We start from the raw sequence: 23,183 nt of genomic DNA, 5'->3' as shown, positions 1-23,183 counted from the left end.
GGTTTTGGAGAAGGGGTTTGAGTAGGGCAGGTTTGAGGCTTTGGGGCCAGGGAGGAGGATGGTGCAGTAATCGGGAAAGAAATTCTGGTACTTTTAGGCCAGTGATGGAGGCATAGAGGTGCAGAGAAATCATCAGGGCTCTGAGAGGAGTCCCCTGTGAATCCCAGGTTTCAGATTTGAATATGGGGTGGGTGGCAGAACCATTGTCTGAGATGGGAGACACAGGAAGAGAGAGGGGAAATATCTTAGGTATGCAGAGTTTGAGCTGCCTGTGACACATCCAAGTGTTCAGTGGACAGTTAGATATAAGGACACTGGGCTGGGCACAGTGGCTTATGCCTGTAATCCCAGCACTTTGGGAGGCTGAGGCAGGTGGATCACGTGGTCAGGAGTTCAAGACCAGCCTGGCCAACATGGTGAAACCCCATCTCTACTAAAAATACAAAAATTAGCCGGACATGGTGGTGGGCGCCTGTATTCCCAGCTATTCAGGATGCGGAGGCAGGAGAATTGCTTGAGCCCATGAGGCAGAGGTTGCAGTGAGCCGAGATCATGCCACTGCACTCCAGCCTGGGCGACAGAGCGAGACACCGTCTCGTGAAAAAAAAAAAAAAAAGAAAGATATAAGGACACGGAGCTCAGGGAAAAGTCTGGTCTAGAGATAAAACTTTGGGACTTGTTGACGTGGCTGTTGTCTACAGAGCTCAGACAGGTGTTTGGTGAGAGAAGCAGGCTGGGTAAGGTGGGCAAGAGGGCCAACTGCAAGTTAGCTGGAGCGAATTGCTCACATGCGAATGAGGGCCAGGTGTTGGTAGACCTTCCAATTAAAAGAAAAAACCAAGGGAGCCAGGCTAGCGGATAAGTTAGGGCACCCTACAGTTGCAGTTCTGCTGCCACCACTTACCAACCATGACCTTGTCAAAGGCACATCATCTTCCTGAGTAACAGTTTCCTCATTGGTAAAGGGGGAACAATAATGGTACGTACCTAATGGGGTTACTTGAAGATTAAATGGCTTAACCTTTGTAAAGCACTTAGGATGCTATGTTTTTTACTGTATACAGTACTTGTTAAATAATCAGTAAATTGGGAAGTAAATAAATACTATTGTGAAGTGAAATGTCCAGAGGGTATAAGATGGAGCCCCAAGGAGCACTGACATCAAAGAGCTGCAGAAGAGACAGAGAAGGGAGGCAAACCAAGGGGCAGGGGGGTATAACGGAGCTAAGCTATCTGAGTGTTTCTAGAAGATGAGATTGGCCAACAGTGTCAAATGATGCAGAGAGATTGGGTAATATAAAGACTGAAAGGGATCTGGGCGTGGTGGCTCATGCTTGTAATCTCAGCACTTTGGGAGGCCGAGGTGGGTGGATCACTTGAGGTCAGGAGTTCGAGACGAGCCTGGTCAACATGGTGAAACTCCATCTCTACTAAAAATACAAAAATTAGCCAGACGTGGTGACGGGCACCTGTAATCCCAGCTACTCAGGAGGTCGAGGCAGGAGAATTGCTTGAACCCGGGAGGCAAAGTTTGCAGAGCTGAGATCACACCACTGTACTCCAGCCTGGGTGACAGAGTGAGACTCCATCTCAAAAAAAAAACAAAAAACAAAACAAAAAAAACCTGAAAAGTCAATTGACTCTGGCAGCAATACCTTATTTACTCCATACAGAAACCCTCTATACTATGTTATTGATGGAGACACTGAGGCTTAGCCGGTCTTGCAGATGCCCTATGTCATGCAGCTGGACAGTGAGAGAGCTGGGTCGTACCCAGAGGGTCAGATTCTGAAGTCCTTGATCTTTCCTCTACTTCCTGCTTCTGGAGGAGTTAGCAAAGAATTTTTCCAAGATTTCTGCACATGAGTAGGGTCAGTTTTCTTTCTCTTGCCTCTAAGTAGAGGAACAGTTTCCTCTGTACTCTGAAACATCCTTTCTCATTCCTTCTTGAGATGGACAACCTGGGATTGATGACATTTTCAAGAGGATGTCTTCTGTTTGTTTTTGTTTTTGTTTTTTTAATAGGGACAGGGTCTCACTTTTTTGCCCAGGCTGGTCTCGAACTCCTGAGCTCAAGTGATCCTCCCACCTTGGTCTCTGAAAGTGCTAGGATTACAGGCATGAGCCACCACACCTGGCTGAAGAGGATGTCTTCTCTATCATCCCATCTAAGAGTAGACAGAGCTTTTCCCAAACATGGCTTTTTAGGTAAACGGGCCCGAAATGTCAGCCATCTGAAAAGGAAAGGCTTGGTTTGAGGTTCCATGTATTTGGATATGTTAACTTGCTTCCTTAATGTTGACTTGCTTTCTTTTCACTCAGAGCAGCGAGTTATTTAAAGAGAAAGGAGTTAAAGGTGCCCAGTGGAAAAACCAGGAGTCCCTAATGTCATGGGAGTCAGACAGGAGTCAAGGACGTAGTGTGTAGTCGAGTTCCCAGAGTCCACGGCACCTACGTGGGTCACTAGACCTAGCTGAACCAGGCTCTGTGCCCATTTTTGCATCTAGAACCCTGGGAGACCTTCACTGGAGTAAAGAGGGTTAACAATTAAAATCTGAAGCTCTCTTTTCCCTCCTGGTTGAGAGAATAAATAGCATGAAGCAAATATTTTTCAAGATCAAACTTTGGATTATCTTGGTGATAATCTGAATTATCAGCATTTAGAATGACTTTCAGAAAATCACCATCAAGCTTTTACTGTTTTGTCTCATTAAACATTGATAATATTTCTGATTATGCTAGGGCCATAAATCTTCTGTGGGGTACAAGTTTCTCATGTTTAATATCAGGTCAACATTTCACAATGCTGAGATCCGGACTCCGTAAAGAAAAGGACTGGCTTTATTTTAGGAAATCAGTGCCCAAAAGCTTGATGTTTACACAGAATGATGCTTAATGTTTTCCCACATTTTTGTCAGAGGCTGCTCGGGTGCCTTCAGTTATTCATGCTCTGCCCCAACCAGTGTTCACATTTTTAAAGAACAGCACCACCTGGGGGTGGACCCAGGTTGCGCGGGGTCTGAAGCTCATAGTAATTTAGGGCCTTCTTAAAATAGAGCACAAAATTAAGTACAGAAAAGTTGGCATTTATTTAGAATGAGCAAAGAAGGGGAGTTAGATGGGTGCAAGTGAAAGGTCTTGAAGCTTAAGTTTGGTTAGCTTCATAGTAGGGTCACTCCTGAAGCCACTGAAAACCTGTTCTAGAAATGAGGTGCCTTTCTTTGCCCCACCAGACTTCTCTAGCCCATTCTCTGATGAATGGCTGTCACTTCCTGTTTGCCAGCTGCAAACCCTCCCCAGGGCGAATTGCTGTTTTACCCTCTTGTATTACCGTGTTTCTCTCCTTTGTCTCAGCTGTGATTTAAATATTTTTGTGTTGCTATTTGTCTAGCTGGAGATTCTAAAATAATCCGGGAGACCTAGGACTGTGTCTGTTGTATTTTGCTTGTGGTTGTAGTTCCAGGGCTTGCCTAAGTGCCTGGTATACAGTAGGAATTCAAATACTTATTGAATGAATGAATTTGGTAAAAGATAAAGGCACTAGTAAGAACAAATTTGTTTTTTATGCCCCAGAGAAAAATTCCACTGGGTGGAGATTACTGGAGGTTATTTGGGTCACCTGTGCCCATGATAAGAGTTATTCACCCCAGAACCTGCTCTTAGGCATAAAAAATTGATTCAAGCTTCACCATTCAAAATCTCAGCTTAAAGTGAATTGACATGAGCAGTATGAACCCTTGCATTTAGCTGTTGAGACCGTTGACTTGACTTGAAACCTCCATATTCACGTGCAGATAGAAACACACTTCAAGGCAAACAAGTTGATATGGTTCAGCTGTGTCCTCACCCAAGTCTCATCTTGAATTGTAATTCCCATAATCCCCATGTGTTGTGGGAGGGAGCAGGTGGAGACAATTGAATGATGGGCGTGGTTTCCTCCATACTGTTCTCGTGATAGTGAGTTCTGATGGTTTTATAAATGGGAGTTCTCCTGCACAAACGCTCTCGCCTGCTGTCATGTAAGGTGTGACTTTGCTCCTCATTCGCCTTCTGCCGTGACTGTGAGCCTTCCCCAGCGCTGTGGAACTGTGAGTCAATTAAACAGCTTTACAAATTACCCAGTCTTAAGTATGTCTCTATTAGCAGCATGAGAACAAACTCTAATACACAAGTGAACTGTGGGATAGTTGTCATTTGGGATCTGTGGCTCTGTTTCCCTCCATAGGTGAAAATTGGCTGTTTAGTACTTTACAGATGGTTCTGCTCTGAAGTGATATATACATTCCTGTGAAACCTTCCATACAGCAAGGGATGAGCCAAGAGGAAAGTAGCGAGAGCCACCGTTCCTTTGCAGAGCTTGTGAGCAGGTGCCGGAGCAGGCCTCACTGGGAGAGACTGGCTGGGGGTTGAGGCAGGTAGCTAAGGCTCAGGCCCTCTGCTTTTCAAGGCACCTAGTCCTCCCACCTGTCCCAGTACAGGCCAACCTCTGCCTCCATGCTTGGCTCATGTCGTGCCATTCCCACCCTCCATTGAAATCCCACCAGGTCATCTAGGTCAAGTTCCAGCTCTAGCTCTTCCTTCTCTTGCTGTGCCTACCCGCATTATTTTGAAATGTCTTGAAGCTCTTGCAACTCTGTAGGCAGAGGTGTCTCCTCTCATGAGGACCTGCATTATTAGGTGACCATCCCTTGTACCACATGTCCCCAACTATTCTGTAGACCTGAAGCCAGGGAATATGCTGAACTTCTGTAATGTTTGGTCATTCAGGTTCAATAGCATTCCTTCATGCTACAATTGGTTCACTAAGTAGCAGGTACTGTGTCAGAGGCCTACAGATGTGTACCACCACACCCAGCTAATTTTTCATTTTTTGTAGAGACAGGGTTTTGTCATGTTGCCCAGCTGGTCTAGAACTCCTGGGTTCAAGTGATCTTCCCACCTCAGCCTCCTAAATTGCTAAGATTACAAGTGTGAGCCATCACACCTGGCTAGAAAAATCTTTTCAAGGTTCGTCCATGTTGTAGCATGTGTCAGCACGTCGCTCCTTTCCATGGCCAAATATTCATCGTATGGATAGACCATTGGGGTTGTTTCCACTTTCTGGCTATTATGAATAACGCTGCTATGAATATTTGTGAACAAGTTTTTGCATGGACATAAGTTTTCATTTCTCTTGGGTATATACCTATGCGTGAAATTGCTGGGTCTTATGGTAACTTGATGTTTAACCTTTTGAGGAAATGCCATACTATATAGTTGATTCTTCACATATCAGATCTTCAAAAAAATGTGTCAGCCCACAGCCTTTTCTGCTTAAAAATCCCTCCAGGGGTTTCCCATCACCCTCACACAAATCCCAGATCTTTCCTGTTAACTACAAAGCTGAGCATGATGAGTTAGTTCTCTTTACCTCCTTCTACTCTTATGCTCCTCTGGCCACACTGTCCACCCCCCTACCCCCACCACTGCCCTTTTTTTTTTTTTTTTTTTTGAAACAGGATCTCCTTCTGCCACCCAGGCTGGAGTGCAGTGGCATGATCTTGGCTCACTGCAACCTCCAATTTTTAGGTTCAAGCAATTCTCATGCTCAGCCTCCCAGTAGCTGGGACTACAGGTGCATGCCTCCACGCCCAACTAATTTTTGTATTTTTAGTACAGGTGGGGTTTTACCATGTTGGCCAGGCTGGTCGCAAACTCCTGGCCTCAAGTGATCCACTCACCTCGGCCTCCCAAAGTGCTGGTATTATAGGTGTGAGCCACCGCACCTGGCCTAACCACTTATTTGCACCAGTCTTCATCTCTCTAATCTTTGGCTTCAGCATTAAAAATGCCTGGGAACCAGGCAGGCCGCTATGATGCTCTCAGGAGCAGGTGAGGCAGGGGAGAGACTGAGCAGGCAATGACTACCTTCTCTCTAGCAAAGTGTGTTGGGAGAGTAGGGCAGGAGAGGAGAGCGAGCCAGGGGCATTCATACAATAATTGGGTTTCCAGCACACACCTTTGGAAGAAAGTCTGTCACCAAAGAATAAAATGAAATGTATGAGAACTTGGATTTTCAGCTTAACAATTTTTGCTTGGGATCAATTTATCTGTGAAATTAAAGCCAGTGGAATAATGTACATTTCGCCTTTTTTTTTTAAGACGGAGTTTTGCTCTTGTTGCCCAGGCTGGAATGCAATGGCCCGATCTCGGCTCACCACAACTTCCGCCTCCCGGGTTCAAGCGATTCTCCTGCCTCGGCCTCCCAAGTAGCTGGGATTACGGGCACCCACCACCATGCCTGGCTAATTTTTGCATTTTTAGTAGAGATGGCATTTCATCATGTTGGCCAGGCTGGTCTCAAACTCCTGACCTCAGGTGATCCGCCGGCCTCGGCCTCCCAGAGTGCTGGGATTACAGGCATGAGCCACCGTGCCCGGCCCATTTCATCTTTTATTATCTGAGTGTATTCAAGACAACACTTGTATCTGAGTTTTACCACAGGATTATCACTATTCTTAGTTATTTACTTGGTTAATGGTTGATTCTGTTTTGTTTTGTGTTCCTTTCATATTAGTCCTAACAAGAGATCCTTTAATATCTAAGCACTTCACCTCTCATTTGCCTTCCTAGTAAGGAGTGAAATATTTAACTATTGAACAATGTGTTATTTTAAGTTTGCAGTGACAGTTAAGGAGTTGGGCATGAGGGAGATGAGAAACTTTCCCAGTTTATCCTGAGTCCTATCTTTTTTTATGGTTTCATTCTTTCATTTTTAGTAGATTCTCTAATCTTTGAAAACATAACATCCATTACATATGTAACTAATTGTAATTCTGAATTCAAATATGAAGGAGGTGTGGGAGTCGCTAAATGCAGTTACTTGAGAGTGCATTATAGTAAGACAGTTATGCTAAATAGATAAAAATAGACTGTGAATACTGTGCTTGTTCTGTATGTAGATATCCATTTTATGATGCCAAGTCGTTAACAGTCAAAACTTTTATTAAACGTTGTGATAATAATGTGTAGTTAATGTAACCAAGCATTTTGCTTCTTCATCTTTAGGAAATTATACGGTTCTGGCTCACAAAGGGTGTTGATGGTTTTAGTTTTGATGCTGTTAAATTCCTCCTAGAAGCAAAGCATCTGAGAGACGAGATCCAAGTAAATAAGACCCAAATCCCGGTAAAGTTTTATTTTAAACGTTTTTCTTTTGCCTTTTCTGAAAATGTCATCAGAATTTTCTTTCTCAGCCTGAGATACCAGTTACAAAGATGAGTTTTGTCCTGTATCTATCAAGTACCTTGATTCATTTCTTTAGGAAATGCGCAAGAGTTTCAAATGCATATGCACCAGATGTTTTTTTCCACTGGTTCCCTCCAGAGCGAGGGATCCCTTGAGGAGTCCTTCAGTGACAAGGGTTCTGAAGACATGGACAGTGTGGGCTCTACCAAGGGCCACAAAATAGAGGATATTTACTCCTGCAATTTTGTCATCTGACATAGGCTTAAGTGAGGAGGCCTTGGCTTGTATGAGATGTAATTTTTTGTTTTGATTCTAGGAGATTATTGTCATCCTAGAAAGACACAGAAATGAGACATTGACATAGAAATCCTACAAAGATACAGAAATTAGGAAAAGTTTACTGAAACCCCGAGAAAGTATAACAGTAAGGAGAAAGGATAGCAATGGTAAAGAAACAAATTTAAGTGCACGATGTTAATAGTTTTGTGAGCAGATAAAGTATACGGGTAATAATGAGCTCTATAACCACTAAGATCTTTTTTTGTCTTTAAAAGTGTCTGAAACATTTTGACAATTACGTGTTGAGGAGGACTTTGTAATCAGTGTTTTGCTTGGTAAAATTTGCTAAAATGGGTGACAGTTTATTAGATAAATATTGCTTAGTAGATTTATAAAGTTAACAACTTGAGCATCAAATGAAGTATTCTTCTCCATCCACAAAACCATGTTTGAGTGTGTGTCTCGCTTGGCTTGAGCCCTTTGAAGAGGTTGTCTGCATTCACATAGAGCCAGCTGTGGGCATGCGATGTATGACATGATGATAACCGTGTCATCCTGGTTTTCAAAGGACACGGTCACACAATACTCGGAGCTGTACCATGACTTCACCACCACGCAGGTGGGAATGCACGACATTGTCCGCAGCTTCCGGCAGACCATGGACCAATACAGCACGGAGCCTGGCAGATACAGGTGACCACGGCATATGCTCTCATTTCTTCCCAGGCTTAGTGTGTGATCTGCAGTGTATCCCTCACAACCAAGTGTATTTGGAGGTTCAAGTAATAATGTAACAAGCCTACATAACTCTAATTGATTACAGTTTGGTTATACCAGGGCCTGCCATATTCCTTGCCTGTTTGCTTACTTTGCTGACTTTCAGTTTCTTCTTTTGTAAAATGATGCAGATCACACTACTTCACTGGAGTTTTGTGAAAATTATGTTAATTAAAAAGAGATCATATTAGCTAAATGTTAGCCATGAACGATTGTTTTTTCTTTTTCAAAAACCAGCTCCAGGCCGGGCACAGTGGCTCACGCCTGTAAACCCAGCACTGTAGGAGGCCAAGGTAGGCAGATCACAAGGTCAGGAGTTTGAGACCAGCCTGGCCAACGTGGTGAAACCCTGTCTCTTCTAAAAATACAAAAATTAGCTGGGTGTGGTGTTGGGCACCTGTAATCCCAGCTACTTGGGACGCTGAGGCAGGAGAATCACTTGAACCCGGGAAGCAGAGGTTGCAGTGAGTCAAGATGGCACCACTGCACTCCAGCCTGGGTGACAGAGCGAGACTCCATCACAAAAAAAAAAAAACCAAAAAAAACAACCAGCTCCAGCTGGGTGCGGTAGTTCATGCCTGTAATCCCAGCACTGTGGGAGGTTGAGGCTGGCGGATCACCTGACGGTGTTTGAGACCAGCCTGGGCAACATGGCGAAACCCCTCCTCTACTAAAACTACAAAAATGAGCAAGGTGGCACATGCCTGTAATCCCAGCTACTCGGGAGGCTGAGGCAGGAGAATTGCTTGAACCGGGGAGGTGGCGGTTGCAGTGAGCTGAGATCATGCCATTGTGCTCCAGCCTGGGCAACAAAGCAAGACTCCATCTCAAGAAAAAAATGAAAATACCAGCTCCTTCTCTGCAGTATTATTTTTATCATTGTTATTGGATCTATAGTTTCCTTGTACAGTATAAATCCATATGTTTCAGCTAAAGTATCAGGGAACACAGCTTTGGAATCAGGTAGGCCTGAAGGAGTCCTGCTCTGTAGCTGTGTGACCTAGGGCTGGTTAATTAATGTAAGTCTCAGTTTTCTCATCAATAAAAAAGTGATAGCAATAACCTCTATAAGGCTGTTGTGAGATTAAATTAGATAATGTATATAAAGTACTTAAAGTAGTGCCTGGATCATAGTAAACACTCAATAAAATTACCCATCATTAAGTTTACATAGATCACCCAACAGAATCAATAGGAAGGAATTAGAGGAAATTCATCTCCTTAAAGTGGGTACTCTGATTACTCTGTCTCCATTTTATAGACAAGGAAACTGAGGCTCTGAGCATGTAGGTAATGTCCACAGGTAGGAGTGGCAGCTATGGGATTTGAACTGAAGCAGTTGGGCTCCAGAGACCATGCACTTATCCATAAATATGCTGCCTCAACTAGCTAAAGCCAGCACTGATCGGAGTCATTTCAGGTGAATGTGTCTTCCCCAGGGTTTTGCTTTCAGCAATTGAGAGTGCACACCAATAATAAGGCAAGATGTTACAGGGACTCAAATACGAGGGGAAAGTTCTTTTGAAGAAAATACCCCACCTTATTTGCAGACATAAACTTTAGATTCTAAATGGAGTGATGAGAATTGCTAAAGAAAGTCTTCATGGATGTCAATGAGTTTTAGTATCAGGATGTTACTGAATTTTGATTCTAGGAGATTATTTCTCCTAGGATTCTAGGTTTAGAAAGAAAAGAATAGGCTGGGCGTGGGGGCTCGTGCTTGTAATCCCATCACTTTGGGAGGCCGAGGCAGGCAGATCATCTGAGGTCAGGAGTTTGAGACCAGCCTGGCCAACATGGTGAAACCCTGTGTCTACTAAAAACACAAAAAAATTAGCTGGGTGTGGTGGCGGGTGCCTGTAATCCCAGCTACTCGGGAGGCTGAGGCAGGAGAATCGTTTGAACCTGGGAGGTGGAGGTTGCAGTAAGCCAAGATCATGCCATTGCACTCCAGCCTGGGCAATAAGAGTGAAATTCTGTCTCAAGAAACAAAAACAAACAACTAATATCGACTGAGATCCAATTTTTTTTTTTTTTTTTTTTTAAAGACAGATTCTCACTTTGTTGCCCAGGCTGGAGTGTGGTGGCATGATCTCGTCTCACTGCAATCTTCACCTCCCAAATTCACGTGATTCTCCTGCCTTGGCCTTCCGAGTAGCTGGGATTACAGGTGCATATCACCACACCTAATTTTTGTATTTTTGGTAGAGATGTTTCTCCACGTTGGCCAGGCTGGTCTCAAACTCCTGACCTCAAGTTATCCACCCGCCTCGGCCTCCCAAAGCGTTGGGATTACAGGCGTGAGCCACCGTGCCTGGCACCCAAATGTGGTTCATTTTTTTTTGAGGGTGGGGATTTTTCTGCCTTGTGTTATTTATTATCATACTTTTAGTTCTAGGGTACATGTGTACAACATGCAGGTTACATAGGTATACATGTGCCATGTTGGTTTGCTGTACCCATCGACTTGTCATTTACATTGGGTATTTCTCCTAATGCTATTCTTCCGTCAGCCCCCCACCCACTGACAGGCCCCGATGTGTGACGTTCCCTGCCCTGTGTCCATGTGTTCTCGTTATTCAACTCCCATCTATGAGTCAGAATATGTGGTGTTTGGTTTTCTGTCCTTGTGATAATTTGCTTAGAATGATGGTTTCCAGCTTCATCCATGTCCCTGCAAAGGATATGGACTCATCCTTTTTTATGGCTGCATAGTATTCCATGGTATATATGTGCCACATTTTCTTAATCCAGTCTAACATTTGGTGACAGCTTGATTATGCTTTCTAGAAGGTGCTAGTCCTATATGGTTAATAGTGTGCATTCAGCCCCTACATCTTGTACATGCAAGATAAGCAGCTGTGGAGTGCCTTCCCAGTCTTCTTACAGGCCCCGATGACATTGAACCTTGTCAACTCTTATAGGTTCATGGGGACTGAAGCCTATGCAGACAGTATTGACAGGACCGTGATGTACTATGGATTGCCATTTATCCAAGAAGCCGATTTTCCCTTCAACAATTACCTCACCATGCTAGACACTGTTTCTGGGAACAGCGTGTATGAGGTTATCACATCCTGGATGGAAAACATGCCAGAAGGAAAATGGCCTAATTGGATGGTAAGTCCTCATGACAGCATAGTACATAATGTGCTGCTGTTGCCTTTGCTGTCCAGTTACCTCTAAAATACAATGGACCTTTGTCTCTAAGTGACCATCACCTCTGCCTTATTTGGTGATTGTTCAGTGGTCAGGCCTGTCACAGCCTCTGCCAGGTTCTTTTCGTTAAGGGAGAGACACTGCCCACTGAATGGAATGAATATTGAATGAGTGCTTGTCTATGCTCAGAACACTGCTAGGCTTTTTGGGGATGGATATCAAACCATAATTTCTCCCCACATATCTCAGCGTTTATGATGTCAATGGGAAGAAAGAGGATTTTGGGTGTGGAAGAGCACAGCAATTCAGGGCAACATAAAACTGTGACAAAACACCAATTTGTGGGGCAGGATGCACTGCAAAAAGCATTTAAACTACAGAGATTCTCGGAGAATTTCTCCCCCTTCTGCACTACACTCTTCAAAACAATTTTTTTTTTTTGAGACGGGCTCACTCTGCACCCAGGCTGGAGTGCAATGGTGCAATCATGGCTCACTGCAGCCTCGACCTCTGAGGCTCAAGCAATCCTCCCACCTCAGCCTCCTGAGTAGCTGGGACTACAGGTACATGCCACCATGCCTGGCTAATTATTTTTGGTTTTGTATTTTTAGTAGAGATGGGGTTTCACCATGTTGGCCAGGCTTGTCTTAAACTCCTGATCTCAAGTGATCTGCCCACCTTGGTCTCCCAAAGTGCTATGAATACAGGCGTGAGCTACCATGCCCAACACTAATGTTTTTCAAGACTGGCAATATATTACTTCAGTGAAGAACAAAAGATACAGCGATACATACCTGTAGTAACAAACCACTATTCTCACTTCCACACCCATCAGGGTTGCTTTCCCTGATCTGATTTTTCTGTCTTTGGGTTTGAGTTAGAGGTCAATATTAGGCTCCTTCATAAGATGTCTGTGGTATTATAGATGTAAGCCCTGCTGCTTCAAAGTCCCACGGTAACAGTGGTTTAAACAAAATGCAAGTTTCTTTCTCTCATATAAAAGACAACCTTCCTTTCTTTCTTTTTTCTTTTTTTTTTTTTTTTTGAGACTGAGCCTCCCTCTGTTGCCCAGGCTGGAGTGCAATGGCGTGATCTTGGCTCCTGCAACCTCCACCTCCCGGGTTCAAGCAATTTTTCTACCTCAGCCTCCTGAGTAGCTAGGATTACAGGTGCACACCACCATGCCTGGCTAATTTTTTTTATTTTTAGTAGAGATGGGGGTTTTACCATGTTGGTCAGGCTGGTCTTGAACTCCTGACCTCGTGATCCACCCCCACCTCGGCCTCCCAAAGTGCTGGGATTACAAGCATGAGCCACCACTCTTGGCCCTTCCTTTAATATATTATAAGTGTAAACTCTAAAACTCCTCTTTAGTCTTGATAATCCTCCATCTCTCTGTATCTCTACCACCTTAGGCTGTTTCTGGGGTCTCATCCTTTAGGTCTCAGGTAGGTGTCACCAGAGGAAGCCTTCTGGAGCCCCCAGATGAGGTGTCAGGTCTATCTATTGTATATTATAGCACCTGTTCATTCCCTTTCCTTAAAGTCCACACAATTCCATGATGTCTGCTTTCCTCACTAGACAGTTCACTGGTTAAGGGCAGAGGCAGGTTCCCAGCATCCTTGCACGGTGCCCACCTCACACCGAGGTGTTCAGGCTCCGAGTTTGTTTGTTGCTGGTGCTGTTATTCGTATGCACTTTAGCGATTTACCAAAGGTGTGCCTTATCTTATATATAGAGTTGCCTTACACTAGTCAGTATCTTCTGTTGTACCCCCACAATACCTGTAGGTTTGATCTGGGCCCTGAAAAGTGGTATGATTTTGATACTTTTCACACAGATCCTGCCAGCTATCTTACACAGCCTGATGAAAACCTGAAAGGATAAAGAAAATGCAGCCTTGGCAGAAAAACACTGGCAGAATCTGTGAACCATGATTAAGCTTATTTCAATCTTTTCTGATGCTTTAATAGGCAGGAATGTGTTTCCCCATTGCCAGAGCCTTTCTCTGTCTGGTGAGGGGAAAGAGGCTCAAATTTAGGCATGGTAAAACTTTAATTTGTTAAATGTAAGTATTAAAACTATACTACAATTTTTAAATAACAGCTTTGTTGAGATAGAATTCACATGCCATAAAACTTTTTTTTATTTTTTTTTTTGAGACGGAGTTTTGCTCTTGTTACCCAGGCTGGGGTGCAGTGGCATGATCCCAGCTCACTGCAACCTCTGCCTCCTGGGTTCAAGTAATTCTTCTGCCTCAGCCTCCAGAGTAGCTGGGATTACATGTGCCCACCACCACGCCCAGCTAATTTTTTGTATTTTTAGTAGGGACACGGGGTTTCATCATGTTGGCCAGGCTGGTCTCGAACTCCTGACCTCAGGTGATCCACCCATCTCGGCCTCCCAAAGTGCTGGCATTACAGGTGTGAGCCACTGAGCCCAGCCAAAATTTACCGTTTTTAAAGTATATAATTAAGTGGATTTTTGGTATATTCACAGAATTATGTAACCATCAACAATGTCTCATTGCAGAGCATTTTCATCACCCCCAAAATAAACCACATCTCCATTAGCAATAACTGCGCATGGCCCCTCCCTCTCTATCCTCAGTCTCTGGCAACCACTCATCTACTTTCTGTGTCTATGGATTTGCCTATTCAGGGCATTTCATATAAATGGAGTTATACAATATGGGCCTTTTGTGTCTAGCTTCTTTCACTTAGTGTTTTCAAGGTTTATCCATGTTGTAGTATGTATCAGTACATCATTCCTTTTTATGGCTGAATAGTAACTTCCATAAAGCACATTTTGTTTATCTGTTCATGAATTGACCGACATTTGTTTTCACTTTTGGACTATTACGAATAGTGATGCTATGGACATTTGTGTACAAGTTTTTATAAAAACATATTTTCAATTCTCTCTGGTATATATCCAGGAGTGGAATTGCTCCACTGGGCATATGGTAAGTCTACATTTAACTATTTGAGGAACTCCCAAACTGTTTTCCAAAGTAGCTACACCATTTTACATTCCCACCAGCAATGTTACGAGGGTTCCGATTTTTCCACATCTCATCAAGCCTTGTGATGGTCTGCCTTTCTGATGATGGCCTTCCTGCTGAGTGTCAAGTTGTTATCTCATTGTATTTTTTTTTTTTTTTTTTTTTTTTTTTTTTGCATTTCCCTGATGGCTAATTTTGTTGAGGGTATTTTCATGTGCTTATTGGACATTTGCATGTCTTATTTGGAGAAATGTCTATTCAAATTCTTTGCCTATAATTAAATTTGGTTGTCTTTTTATTGTTTAGTTGTAAGAATTCCTGATACATACTGGATAGGTGATTTGCAAGTATTTTCTCCCATTCTGTGGGCTTTCATGTCACTTTCTTGATAGTGTCCCTTGAAAAGCATAAAAGCTTTTAATTTTTATGAAGTCCAATTGTTTTGTTGTTGTTGTTGCTTGTACTTTTAGTGTTATATTAGAAACCATTGCCTGGTCCATTTATTTCAGCACCACATGCTAAAAAGACTGTTCTTTGCTTCATTGGATTATCATGGAACCTTTGTTGAAAAATCAACTGATTGTAGGCTGGGTGTGGTGGCTCACACCTGAAATCCCAGCACTTTGGGAGGTTGAGGTGGGAGTTGAGCCCAGGAGTTCAAGGTTGCCGTGAGCCATGATCACACTCCAGGGTGCACTCCAGCCTGGGTGACAGAGACCCCGTCTCTAAATGTAAAACAAAACAAAAAAAAAGAAAAGTTGATTAGATTTCCAGACTCTCAGTTCTGTTCATCTATATGTCTGTCTCTATGCCTGAACACCCAGAGTTGATTAGTGTAGCTTAGTAAGTTTTGACATAACAAAGTTGGAGGACCCATACTTCTCTATTTTTCAAGATTGTTTTAGCTGTTCTGGATACCTCATATTTCCATGTAAATTTTAGGATTTCCATATAAATTTTAGAATAGCCAACTGGGATTTTGATAGGGATTGCACTGAATCTGTTTATCATTTTTGGCAATCATGCCATCTTAAGTCTTCTAATCCATGAACACAGATGTATCTTATTTACGTCTTTTCTTTCGATGTTTTGTATTTTTCATTGTATAAGTCTTACATTTTTTGTTCAATTTATTCCTAAGTATTTTGTTCTTTTGGTATTATTGTAAACTGAAGTGTTTTCTTAATTTCATTATTGGATTCTTCATTATTAGTGTATAGAAATACAATAGATTTGTGTCGATTGATCTTATATCCTAAAACATTGCTGAATTTGTTTTTCGTTTCTAATAGTTTATTGTGAATTCCTGAGGAATTTTAATTTGAGGTAGAGTCTTGCTGTTGCCCAGGCTGGAGTGCAGTGGTGCGATCTCAGCTCATTCCAAGCTCCACCTCCCGGGTTCACACCATTCTACTGTCTCAGCCTCCCGAATATAGCTGGGACTACAGGTGCCTGCCACCATGCCTGGCTAACTTTTTGTATTTTTAGTAGAGATGGGGTTTCACCGTGTTAGCCAGGATGGTCTCGGTCTCCTGACCTCATGATCCGCCTGCCTCAGCCTCCCAAAGTGCTGGGATTACAGGTGTGAACTACTGTGCCTGGCCTCCTGAGGAATTTTTTTGTTTTAAAATTATTGCAAAATATACATAAAACATAATTTTAAACATTCAAAAGTGTGTTAATTCAATGCATTAAATACATTCAAAATGTTGTACAACCATCACCATTATCAGTTTCTAGAACTTCTATCATCCCAAACAGAAAATCCATACCCACTAAACAATAATTCACTTCTATCACTAACCCCTGATATCTTCCATTCTATTTTCAGCCTCTATAAATTTGCCTATTCTAGGTACCTCATGTAAGTGGAATCATAACAATATTTGTTCTTTTGTGTCTGCCTCATTTCACTTAGCTTAATGTTTTCAAGTTTCCTTCATACATACAATAGCATGTATCAGATCTTACTCCTTCTTATGACTGAATAACATTCCATGGTACCTATGTAACACATGTTATCTATTCATCTGTTGGTGACATTTGTGGTTTTGCCTCCTTTTGGCTATTGGAATAATGTTACAAACCAATGGTGTACAAGTATCTCTTTAAGCCCCAGATTTCAATTCTTTTGGATCTATACCATGGAGTGGAATTGCTGGATCACACAATACTTTCTTGTTTTTGTTTTGTTTTTTTGAGATGGAGTCTCACTGTGTCACCCAGGCTGGAGTGCAGTGGTATGGTCTCGGCTCACCGCAACCTCTGCCTCTGGTTTCAAGCAATTCTTATGCCTTAGCCTCCTGTGTAGCTTGGATTACAGGCATGTGCCACCATGACTGGCTAATTTTTGTATTTTTAGTAGAAATGGGGTTTTGCCATCTTGGCCAGGCTGGTCTGGAACTCCTGGCATCAAGTGATTTGCTGCCTTGGCCTCCCAAAGTGCTGGGATTACAGGCATAAGCCACTGTGCCCAGCCTTTTTTTTTGAGACAGGGTCTCACTTTGTCACCCAGGCTGGAGCACAGTGGTGTGAACAGGGCTCACTGCAGCCTTGACCTCCTGGGCTCAAGCAATCCTCCTGCCTTAGCTCCCACCAAGTAGCTGGGACTATAGGTGCATACCACCATACCTGGATAATTTTTGTATTTTTTGTGGAGATGGGGTTTCGCCATGTTGTGCAGGCTGGTCTTGAACTCCTGAGCTCAAGTGATCCTCCCACCTTGGCCTTTTAAAGTGTTAGGATTACAGGTGTGAGCCACTGTGCCCAGCCTTGGATCATATAGTACTTCTATGATTTTGAGGAACTACCAAACTGTTTTCCATCGTGACTTCTCCGTTTTACATTCCCATCAGCAATGTACAAAGGTTCCAATTTCTTTTCATCCTCACCAACACTTTTCTGTCTTTATTTTAAAAATTATACTCATCATAGTACATATGAAGTGGTATCTCATTTTTTCATTATTGAATAACAGTTTTGCTGGATATAGAAATCTTGGTTTACAGTTCTTTCTTTGATCACTTCGAATATGTCATCCGATTGCCCTCTGGCCTTCATGGTTTTTGATAAGAAGTCAGTTGCTAATCTTATTGAGACTCCTTACATGTGATGTACCAATTTTCTTTGCTCCTTTAAAGATTCTGTGTCTTTTAATGGTTTGACTGATACATCCAAGTGTGGGTTTTTAAAAATTTTGTCCTACTTGGAGTTCATTGAGGTTCTTAGATACATAATTTAAAAAAAAATCAAATTAGGGAAGTTGTTGGCTATTATTTTTTCAAATATTGTTTCGGACCATTTCTCTCCCTTCTCTCCTTTTGAGACTTCCATTATGCATATGTTGGTATGCATATGGAGTGCAGTGGTGTAAACATGGCTCACTGTAACCTTGATGTCCTGTGCTCAAACAATTTTCCCATCTCAGCTTCTTGCGTAGCTGAGACTACAGGTGCATGCCACCATGCCTGGCTAAATTTTTAATTTTTTGTAGACACGGGGTCTCACCATGTTGCCCAGGCTGGTTTAGAACTCCTGGGCTCAAGCATGTTCCTGCCTTGGCATCCCAAAGCACTGGGATTACAGGTGGGAGCCACAGCGCCTGGCCTCATTCTTCATTTTTTCTTTCTGGTTCTCAGGCCAGATACTCTCAATTGAGTCTTCAAGTTTTCTGATTCCTTTGCTAGTTCAAATTTGTCAAGTCCCTTTAGTAAATGTCTCACTTTAGCTATTGTACTTTTTAACTCTAACATTTTTATTTTTTCATAATTTCTCTGATCTATTTGATAACTGTTCATATATTTTAAATTCTTTAGGCACAGGTTTTTTCTTTGAATATCAAAATATTAGCTGGTTTAAAGTCTTTGTCTAGTAAGTCCAATGTTTGGTCTTCTAAGCAACATTTGCTATTGACTCCCCCCACCATTATATGAGCCATATTTTCCTGTTTTCTTTGACTGTTTTGTATATTTGTTGTTGTTGTTAAAAACTGGACATTTTAAGTAGTATGACAATTCTGGAAATCACATTCTTCCTTTCCCAGTGTTTGTTGTGCTCTATATGTCCAGAAGTCTTGAGAAATCAAAGGGTTTCTTGTCAGAAGATCTCTCATGACAGTGAAAATAAAAGGATGGAGGGAAAAATTGACCTAATTTTCTGGCCATAAAAATAGAAAAATACTTCACAATGGTCTATAAAAACATAATTATAAGGATCATTTTCATATATCTAAGGAAGTTTAAAAAAAAAAACAACCTATTTCTTGAATTGTAGCAATTAAGTCTTGTCCTAAGACTCAAGTTCAAATGCTAGCTCTGTCTCATACTACTACTAGAATAAATGATGTAATTTCTCAGAGCTTGTTTCCTCATTTGTAAAATGGAGATAGTACTTGCTAGCACTGTTGTGTGAAGAAGTGGAATATAGGTGTGAAAGTACTTTTTAAAAAGTAAAGTGCCATGCTCAGCATATGCACATGAGGGTTTGAGTTGTGGGTTATGGAGAGAGTTGTCAAGTGACTTAAATAAATTCTTATTTAAACAAACTCTTATTTAAATAAGGGCTAGAATATACCTAGAACATTTAACATGGAAATATATTTACAAATAGAAAACACTTAATAAAATTTCATCTTGGACTATGTAAATTCTTTCTAAAAGTTGATTTGCTTTAAAAATTTTGTCTGAATAGTTCATAAGTCAAAACAATTTTTTAAAAGAGGACACATCAGAAGTCTCTCGTGCCTGTCCCTTTCACCTTGTTCCCTTGTCTTGCTCTCTGCCACAGTTTTGTTTCCTTTCCTGTCAATATTCTTATCCAGATATGAGAAAATATGACTGTGTACCCTCTGTTTTATTTGCAATATCATTGTAAAATAAATTCTTATCACCCTTTCCTTGCTCATCAGTGGCCAAGATAATAAATTGGTCACTTACACAGCAAATAGCAGGCCTAGGACTCAAGTCCAGGCTTGCTAGTACCAGGGTACCACATCTACTTTGTTTTGCTACGTTGTGAACTTTCTGTGAAATAGGGTAAATCTTTCAGAAAACTGTGTATAGAGCTGTGTTCTTAAAAATATCTGCCTTTCAGATTGGTGGACCAGACAGTTCCCGGCTGACTTCGCGTTTGGGGAATGAGTATGTCAACGTGATGAACATGCTTCTTTTCACACTCCCTGGAACTCCTATAACTTACTACGGAGAAGAAATTGGAATGGGAAATATTGTAGCCACAAATCTCAATGAAAGCTATGATATTGTAAGTTGAATACAACTTGACTATTCATCACAGCTATAAAACCAAGTACTCATTTTTTATTTTTTGCCAAATAGAGAACTTACTATCTCTCTATTCCATTGCTGAAAATCATGGTTACTTTGCTTTTCTTTCTTACTGTTAGTAAGAATTCTCAACTTTCTTGGTGGTCTGAGAGCTTATTTTAAAAATGCTTTTGGAGCCACACAACTAAATTTCTTGGGTAGACCATTTTAAAGATGTTTTCTACCTGATAAGCACATTAAAATTTATTTATTTATTTTGCCAGGAATACTGTGTTGAGAGGCACACTTAAATTGGAGAACCATTGGTTTAGTTTAGAATATTATTCATTTCCCTCTACTTGAAATGTGGAGTTAGGAACACTTATTTCTTTAGTTCTCATTTGTCCTGTTTGTTTGGTCTCGAGTGACCACAGCACAAGGACCCTTTCTTTTCTGTCATCAGGTACAGTGCACAGCCTCAGAATTAAGCAGTTTTTATTTTGTAACTACAGATTTCAGAATTGTGTTGCTGGGTAGACGACGATCTTGCAACTTTAATTTGCCTGGTTAGCTTTCAATTGTATGAGATCCAATTTCCCTAATATTTGATTAAGGTGAAGCTTTTTTTCCTCTATCAGCTCCTACATTTGTGTGTGTACACTCGAGCAATAACCAGGCTGAATAAATGAGTAGGAGGGAATTCACACTCACTTGTACATGGCAGTGTTCTTAAATTCACCATCACTGTACCATAGTAGAAGTCTTGTAAACTGGCAATAGCACATTTTGAAATCCTGTATTATTGATTTTTAGGAAAAAGCAGCAAAGATTTCAAGCATGTATTAAAGTTCGATTAGTATTGTCTATTCAAACTCAATGTTATTAGGTACTTTCTAGTTAAAAGGGTGAAACTGGTTTATGTACTGAATGTTAAGCCTTTTCATCACAAATGCTAATGAGTACAAACACTAGCTAAGAACTATAGGAAATTAAATAATTATGAAGTAAATCAGGACCAAAGTACATTTCTTTGAATAACCAAACCACTGTTTTCCCTTTTGGGTCTTTTGACATAGAATACCCTTCGCTCAAAGTCACCAATGCAGTGGGACAATAGTTCAAATGCTGGTTTTTCTGAAGCTAGTCACACCTGGTTACCTACCAATTCAGATTACCACACTGTGAATGTTGATGTAAGTATCAGTGAAAATTTTATGTTGATTCTAGAAACAAGAAATGGGTTTCTACTGAAAGTACACACTCACCCTGAATGTGTCTAAACCTTAACGGGTACTCTTTAAATCAATCACAGACTTCCTTGCAGTTTTCAATTTGTAAGGAGTTTGTAAATCATGCCTTTGTGAAAATACAAACTGGTACAAATCTACCAAGTGAAGTGATGTATCATACAGAATATACAAGTCTTCATTGCAATGACCTTTACTAAGGCCTTTGAGCTACAAAGGAAATTTTATGGAAGTTTTTTAGCTAGCCCAGCGACCCTTCCTCCTCTCTTCCCCTCAAAAGGCAGGGAGAGAGGCGGGTGGATAGGCAGCCACGCAGGCAGGAAGGAGGATCAATCAATCAACCCAGAGCAAGGCTCAAATCCACACTACTGTGCTGAAGAAACAGAAGCCATACATGATCCTTAAAGTGGTTGCTCTTGCATACTAATACCACTTTGGCTTTTGCCCTTTTTTCTGTTCCCATAGTGATCAAGCACTAATGTCATTCAATAGTGAAAACTTCACTGGAAAACACACTAAACCAATTTAGGGGAAATGAAATTATAGATGCCACATGGAGATACTTAAGAAATGCATAGCACCCCCCCCCCCCCCCCCCCCCCACACACACACCATGCCCCATCCCAGTCTACTGAGTAATCTGAGGAAACTCCCCAGGATATTCAGATATAGAAAGCCACACAAACCCTCCTGTTCCCACAGCTCCCTGCTACAAGCACCACTGAGAATTCCTGGATAGCATAAGCTTTGTTTTATATAGTTGCAGGTCTTGAAGACACAAAATATATATGGGTTGAATGCCTCTTGATTCTCATTATGTCTAAAATATTCCCATAGGCCAATCTGAATACAGTAGGTAGGAAGTCCTACATAAAAATGCATGCCAGCAAAGATGTGGAAAATGCAAATTAAAACAGTGAATTTTTTTTTTTTTTTTTGAGATGGAGTTTTGCTCTTGTTGCCTGGGCTAGAGTGCAATGGTGTGGTCTTGGCTCACCGCGACCTCCACCTCCTGGGTTGAAGCGATTCTCCTACCTCAGCCTCCCAAGTAGCTAGGATTATAGGCGCCCGCCAGGCGCCTGCCACCATGTATGGCTAATTTTTGTATTTTTAGTGGAGATGGGGTTTCACCATGTTGGGCAGGCTGGTTTCAAACTCCTGACCTCAGGTGATCTGCCCACCTCAGCCTCCCAAAGTGTTGGGATTACAGGCGTGAGCCACTGTGCCCAGCCAACAATGACGCTTTTTTCTATCAGATTAACAAAGTCTTTAAAAATGATCATGAGTGATGACAGATACTAAGTCATAAATCCCAGACAATGCCATTTTAATAAAATACATCCAAATGACCCTGGAAAGGAACAGAAAATTTAAGTAATTTCTAAAATATATAAAGTAAAATTAGGGCTGGGCACCACGACTCACACCTGTAATCCCAGAATTTTGGGAGGCAAAGGCCGGAGGAATGCTTGAGCACAGGAGTTTGAGACCAGCCTAGGCAATATAGTGAAACCTTGTTTCTACCTTCCCCCTACCCCCGCCAAAAAAAAAAAAAAAAAAAAGGGAAATTAGCTGGGCCTGGTGACATGTGCCTGTCATCCCAGCTACGCAGGAGGCTGAGCCCAAGAGATCAAGGTTGCAGTGAGCTGTGATTACCCCAATGCACTCCAGCCTGGGTGGCAGAGTAAGATCATCTCAAAAAGAAAAAGCAGAGAATAGAAGTGGGAGTCTAAAACATACAGGAGAAAAACAGTTCTAACAGAGAGAGCACTGTAGGAATTTCCTGAACTCCTGCAATTTGCCATGGCATAATTTCCCTAAGGAAAAAAAAAATCCACAACTGTTTGGTGATCACATGCATGGTAGAATTAGTAGAACAAAGCCTGAAGCTTCTATAAGTGCATCAGAGGAAAGAAAAGAAGGAAAACAAGACCTAACTCTAAAGCTGTCCCCTGGCGAGAGTTCACTGTGGAATGCTCTCAGAAATGAGAACTTTTACTACTCAGCTCAGAGTCACAGAGGCCAGGAGAAAAAAGGTGGGAATATAGCAAGCTTATCACCTTCAAGTAGGAGAAGAACCCTACATCCCAATGTCCCAAAGACAAGTGAGACCCACATTCAACGTGGCTTCCCATTATGAGAGGCAGGCAACCAAAGACAGGCAAACAAGGAAGGTCAAAACACAAAAGCAAACAGATCAAGAATCACACAGTATCTGAGAAAAACCAA

At 41.8% G+C, this 23,183-nt stretch overlaps 1 protein-coding gene across 1 annotated transcript in view; it reads left to right on the top strand.

Annotated features, from left to right (window-relative positions):
- The window catches only part of SLC3A1 (solute carrier family 3 member 1), a 44,041-nt gene that overhangs the window by 16,467 nt on the left and 4,391 nt on the right, over positions 1-23,183 (top strand). Inside the window, exons 5-9 of the mRNA XM_032177977.2 lie at positions 7,048-7,167; positions 8,075-8,199; positions 11,208-11,403; positions 19,538-19,705; positions 20,784-20,900. Of these exons, the coding sequence (XP_032033868.1) occupies positions 7,048-7,167; positions 8,075-8,199; positions 11,208-11,403; positions 19,538-19,705; positions 20,784-20,900 (726 nt within the window). The remainder of the gene's footprint in view (positions 1-7,047; positions 7,168-8,074; positions 8,200-11,207; positions 11,404-19,537; positions 19,706-20,783; positions 20,901-23,183) is intronic.

Source organism: Hylobates moloch, unplaced genomic scaffold (genome assembly GCF_009828535.3).
Source record: "Hylobates moloch isolate HMO894 unplaced genomic scaffold, HMol_V3 SCAFFOLD_15, whole genome shotgun sequence".
In the NCBI taxonomy this organism is placed as follows: Eukaryota; Metazoa; Chordata; class Mammalia; order Primates; family Hylobatidae; genus Hylobates; species Hylobates moloch.
The sequence above is the reverse complement of the archived record's forward strand: the minus strand, read 5'-3'. Positions and strand labels throughout refer to the sequence as shown.